We start from the raw sequence: 6,169 nt of genomic DNA on the forward strand, positions 1-6,169 counted from the left end.
TCGCATTAATTAAAATCCCAAATATACAATGGAACAAACGGTAATCACTGCCAGTAATAGAAATATAATTAAAATAGTAAAATAATAAAAATATAATTAAAATAGCAAAGTAATTCATGTTATAATATGTGTAAACACCATGTGCATTGCATTCGTGTGTGGCAAAAATACGGATGCAAGAAACAGCCGAAATAGATTTCTTGAATATATATTTCTTCGCATTAATAATCGTTTTAGCTTTTATCAAAAAAAAATTGGGCAATTGCTTTGAAGCGAAAGCCGGCATTGCTTTGCTTTTACAACGTAGTTAAGTTTCATTAATCTGCAATTTAGGTCAACTCCATTAATTTGCTGCAAACAAACTAAAAGAATGTAAATCACGAAAAACCTAAAAACTGTATTCCAACCAGTAAAATCTTTACTAAAGTTTCATTAATCTGCAATTTAGGTCAACTCCATTAATTCGCTGCAAACAAACTAAAAGAATGTAAACCACGAAAAACCTAAAAACTGTATTCCAACCAGTAAAATCTTTACTATGGATGGTCTCGACCAAGGGACTCCATTAATCTGCTGGAAACAAACTAAAAGAATGTAAACCACGAAAAACCTAAAAATTGTATTCCAAGAAGTAAAATCTTTACTATGGATGGTCTCGACCATTCTCCGTCGATGGAGACTTCATTGTTATTAGCATATTATAGTCCACCAGCCAAAGACCTGATAAGAGAATACAACCTCAATCGACCCCTACTACTCCGTAAGGGTGGAAGTAGTGTAACCAATTTCATGTGCCGAAAACTACACTACCAATCTTTGATGTGGATATTGTGACATGGGCATTTAGTATTTGCTAGAATGGTCTCTGATCACTTCTCCCAAAAGTCTTGGAAAACATTAAATAGGATGGTATGAAGTGTCAATTTATTCTCTAGGGTATATATGCTCGCAGCTCACACTATACTATATATTAAGGTGAGTTCATATCCTAACATCCCCCAGTACTAATGACACCTACGCATTTGTTTTTTAAATTTTAATTATTGTTTTTAAATTTCAATTATACTAATCACAAACTATTTATTTGTTTTTTAATTTTGATTTTACTTTGCCTGCTTATGCCATGCTTTTATTACTCTATTTCTAACTTTCTAACTTTAGATAATAAAACCAAGTTAATTGCATTCAGTAGCGAGGCCTTCACTTTGGGTTCTCAAGAAAAAATTAATCCAAGTAGATTTGTAAAGAAAGAAAAGTATATCTTGACTTAAACTCTGGGAATTCCAGAAAAATTAATCTAAGTAGAAATGTAAAGAAAGAAAAGTATATTTGGACTTAAACTCTTTGGGGAGCCTCACATATATGTGCAATGAAGCCTTGGACTCGCGATCCCATTATAAACCTTCACAACAGAGAATTTATATACAAAATATACATCATAAAATGCTTTCAATACAATATTTTGTTTTGCATAAACATTATATTTACGCATTACCACAAACCGGAGATAAGAACATGGATTGATTTCCAACATCACTCTTCCCGATGGTCTGAGGTGCTTCTAAACAAAATAAAATTGACTTACACATTCATTCATTCATTAACTTAACTTATTCAGTAGCTGAACACTCCAAATCCAAGGAATCTAATTAAGATAAATACAAATAAACACTACAAAGCCCAGTAAATAAGATATAATTAAGAAGGATAATTGCAGTTCTCTTCATAGATTCAGATATAGTTTGCTTCTAACAGAACATGCATTACATTACAGATTGGGTATTTATCTCTGACACCCAATATATTTTACATGAATACCTGCAGAAGAAGCATTAATGGAGCAGGTTATATTACAAGCACATAAATGGCGTATACAACACCAGGGATGAAACCCAAGATTGTTAAGAGCAAATCTATCCAAAATTCCACCTGCAATTCCACAGTGACCCAAATAATGTTTAGTGCTATAGATGCATCAAAACAGAGCTAAAGCCAAAAAATTAAAATAAAAAAATAACGTACCCCAAGACCATATCTGAGAAAAACTCCAAGAGGTGGAATAAATATTGATAACAACACCTCTATGAACGTTTCGGATCCCATTGGAATTACAGTAACTTAGCTGACTGTCGCCTCACTGATTACTGTGTAGAATTCTATGAAGGTACAAGGATTTAACAATGAGAGTAAAGAGAAAAAGAGGACAAATAATGAGTTCAACAAAGGAAGAAATCAAGAAGACTAGTAGAGTTGAAGGGGGTCATGAAATGTGTTTGAAGAAGACGAGTATTGTTTCGGCGTACGAAACGTGGAAGTTTAGTTTGTCTGATTACTCGATATTTTCAACACGTAGGCCTGCATCATTTTTCTTGTCTTTTCCTTTAACGTTATTTAGTTAACTTGTCTTATTCTGTGTTTCCATTAAATTTTGGCGCAATTTTGTGGATCAATTATTCTCTTCATCAATTATAACTAACAATATAGACATCATAAATCAATTCCCGCTAGTTATAAGAAATTAGCTCCACTCTGGTGTGAAGTTAGGCAAGAATGCTGGTCAGATATAAATCAAACCCTAGGTTTCTTAGTCTCTCCCTGGAGGAATGTATGCGATACTTAGCAACATGTGATTTACCACAATTCGTTCTTGAATTTGCCTCTGTGCAACAGAGATACTAATTATAACTCCCATTTTAATTTGTCACATGTACATCTAAAAGGGTGTCAATTCGGCACTGCGCTAAAGAAATCTACGCTTCGCCTAAAGAAATCTACGCTTCGCCTAAAGAAATCTAAAGAAATCTACTCGTTCGCCTAAAAAAAGTCACGGGACTGCTCGCATACTTCGGTCTGCGATGATGGGTCAGACCCGAAGATTAGAGTACAGGACCCTTCAAAAGAAACTCGACAGCCCGCGCTAAAAAAGCCACTTATAGTTTGACGCATACAGTTGGGGCTTCAAGGCAAGGGCCCTTTCCGGGGGCAACGAAGTCAGTAGCGACAGATAAGGAAGGTAAGAGCTCCCACCAGTCCTAGAAGGGCTATTTTTGCCTTCATGCTCATAGAAAGGCGTCTACTAGCTGCATAAACTGGCAGAAGCCAAACCAAAGAAATGGCATGAACAGAAACAACTTCTCTAATAATGGAACTGTTGTAACTTCTCTAATAATGGAACTGTTGTAATCGTGGAAAGTAATATGTCGTTGTAAAATGGAACTTACAAGTTGTAACGCTGAACCTCCGCCCTTCACAAACCCTGCCGCTTGACACTCTCTGCTCCTCAAACTAACTGGTCTGACACTCTCTGCTCTGCTCCTCAAACTTACTCCGGACAAAGCATTAGTAGATGACCGTGGATGCCTCTGCATACTTCAACCATATGCAAACATCTGGCACTTGCAGGATGCAGGACACGGCATGCAGGACACTCGGCAATATAACCAAACTTCAGATAAAAAAAACTTTCCATATCTGAGAACTTTGGATATCTTGCTTTTACTAAAAAACTAGCTTCTATATTACTCATATTATTTATAATGATAACTAAAGTTAGGAAAAAAAGCTCAAAATTATATACAATCTTTTAAAAATAATACTACCTCGATTTTCAAAGCATTAAAAATATTTTTATAAAAATAAAAAATAGATACCCTTTATGTAATCTTTTTATTCAACTAAGATAATTATGATATCGAAATAAGTCTTTCAGATTATTGTTCCCAATAAATGAAAGCTGCAATCATTTGCTACTCCATATGAGTAAAAAAGGGAATTAGTGTAATTGCCAAGTAACGAGTACTCAAATGAAGGTTGTGAAAAAACATATATCTTATATAAAAAAATTTTTCCATTTATAATGAGTTGAAAAAGTTAAAAATCCTCGAAGTATAATTTTTATATAGATATTATATTTAATTAAAAAACAGAAAGAAAAAACGAGTATAAATAAAGATGACAAAAAAATTATAAAAAATATTAAATATTTAAACTAATCTTTACATAGAAGTGAAAAATATCCACAAAGAAATTAAAATAATTGTTGAAAAGCTGTACACTACCTATATTTACAATAACTGCTTAAGCTTCTGGATGTCGCAGGAACGAAAAGGGCAATTCTTAGCTGTGAGAGAAAAATTGAGATTTAATATTCGCCCCCAATAAGACCCTCAAAACTTTGGATATCTTGCTTTTACCTTGTCTTGAAAGCTGCAAAGCGCGCAATAACACCCTCAATTTTGTTGTCCAATCAGAAATTAGATAATAAATTTTATATTATTTTCTAATATGAAAACTTCGGTTAAAGTTGTGATACACATCAATATTTTTGGTCAAACAACAGATTAATACGCCGTCGTCAACGCTAAATCGATTGCTAAGAGTCCCAGGCAGGGACTAAAAATATGTTTATACCCTCACACGGATTGCTGTTAATCTGTTCTTTTTCGCTCTGGTACCAATTTGTTGGGAAGACGGAAAAGACAAAACAAATAAATCACACAAGTTGTTGCTGTTTTACTGATCACACAAAACATGATGTTTATAATGAACTCCGTGAAGAGCATTTATCATTTTCCAATTAGCAACTAACTTAAAATATCTTGACATGCAACCACACATTAAAAGTCGTCTATCACTTAACACTACTTAACTCAACACTCAATCACTCAGTTAAATGAATCTTTAGCCAACTCCACATGCAGATGTAATTACTATTTGTAACAGTAACTAGTGGTTAAACAAAGAAATCCAATCTTACACACAAATCTATTTCATTTAAGTTTTAATTGTAAATCCTAAAGATATGCATAATCAAATTAATAAGTATATATTTTGAAAGATAAATTAAAATATATGAGAGAACATATTTATTCTATTTTGAACCCATCTAATATATATAGAATGAGATAAATTTAAAATATATGAGAAAACATATTTATTTTTCATTTTTTTTAAATGAGAAACATGTTTTTGTGAATTTCCAATTTATCACACTGTGTATCCTTCAAAAATATCGAGAGTTGGTACTCTACTTCTATGGAATTTAGTCCATAAGTGCTTACAATTAAATTAAGTAAATATATAATAATATAAGTTTGAAAAATATAATTTTTGTTTTTTCTTTCATCCGAAAATTCATCAATTTTGTTTTATTATTTCTACTTTGCAAATTCAATATTTTTTTTATTATTTTCTCTGTAAAGCTAGTTTAGATGTCGAGTTTGTCTTAATAGCTTTGTTTCCTTTAGGTCTACTTAGCACACAATCCTTTTTTACACAACATCAATAACTCCTTAGACAAAATGGCATTTAGGGTGGAAAAATCTAGATTCAGTTTTTCTTCCATAAATACTTAGCATCTTCCCTCTCTAACATTCATCATCCTTCTGTTATTCATCTCTTCAATCATTGTCAAATCGAAATGCCCCTTCACTTTCAATTAAAATTAATGTATGGAACCACAACTTCAATGAAATTGGTGGCATATTGTCTATGTACTGTAGCTCTCACTAAAGAGTTTTATAGATTATAACTTATTGTAGCTCTCACTAAAGAATTTTATGGATTATAACTTATTGTAGGATGTAAAGAGAACTTTAATTAGATTTTAAATATAATAATATATTACAATGATTTGCAGTTAAATATAATAATATCTTACAATGATTTATGCAAGGTAATAGTGTAATTTTATTAATTTTATATTTTATATTGTTAAAATGGAAAAAATAACAATAATTAACTCAATTATAAGTTTATTTAAATTATTTTATTAATGTTTATAAAAAGAATTAATATATAAATTAAGAATTTATATTATTCTTAAAAAAATATGTAACAAGATTTTTAAATGTAGAGATTTAACATTACTCTATGGTGGAGATTGTTAATTTTAATAGGTTTTAGTTACAATATAATTAATCAAAATTACTATATAAATGACAGTTGTATATATATGACATTTTTTAATTAATCAATTTAATTACAATAGTAAAAAATGAATAATTACTTTAGAGGTAAGTTTCTAACTATTAATTTCTATATATTATTAAGAATATTTTAGAATATTTTATAAAAATTAAATATCTACCATTCATCCAATAATTATTAATAATTAAATTAAAATTATAAAAATTTATAATTTAATTAAATTATAAAATCCTACTTCAAA

At 30.8% G+C, this 6,169-nt stretch overlaps 1 protein-coding gene across 2 annotated transcripts; it reads right to left on the minus strand.

The window, feature by feature from the left end:
- Nucleotides 1–1,684: 1,684 nt before the first annotated feature.
- Nucleotides 1,685–3,306, minus strand: LOC149155147 (low temperature-induced protein lt101.2-like). Of its 2 annotated transcripts, none has more exons than XR_016263080.1 (2): nt 3,222–3,306; nt 1,685–1,929 (listed from the first exon to the last, which is right to left on the minus strand). XR_016263080.1 is itself a non-coding variant. In XM_089441327.1 (2 exons), exons 1-2 carry the CDS (start codon nt 2,101–2,103, stop codon nt 1,846–1,848), a joined length of 165 nt encoding a protein of 54 aa, XP_089297453.1. In that variant the 5' UTR covers nt 2,104–2,250; the 3' UTR covers nt 1,685–1,845. The 2 variants fall into 2 exon arrangements, 1 of the variants encoding a protein (XP_089297453.1); XM_089441327.1 differs by lacking the exon at nt 3,222–3,306 and adding an exon at nt 2,023–2,250.
- Between the last annotated feature and the right edge of the window lie 2,863 nt (nt 3,307–6,169).

The sequence above is a fragment of the Pinus tabuliformis genome, chromosome 9 (genome assembly GCF_031772625.1).
Source record: "Pinus tabuliformis cultivar Carrire ecotype Pingquan chromosome 9, CPIR1, whole genome shotgun sequence".
Lineage (NCBI taxonomy): Eukaryota > Viridiplantae > Streptophyta > Pinopsida > Pinales > Pinaceae > Pinus > Pinus tabuliformis.

Excerpts from the sequence above, each read along its gene's own strand:
- LOC149155147 (XM_089441327.1), bottom strand. The coding sequence starts at position 2,103 with ATGGGATCCGAAACGTTCATAGAGGTGTTGTTATCAATATTTATTCCA. Across the intron at positions 1,930-2,022 it reads TTCTCAGATATGGTCTTGGG|GTGGAATTTTGGATAGATTT; the intron begins GTACGTTATTTT and ends GTGGAATTGCAG.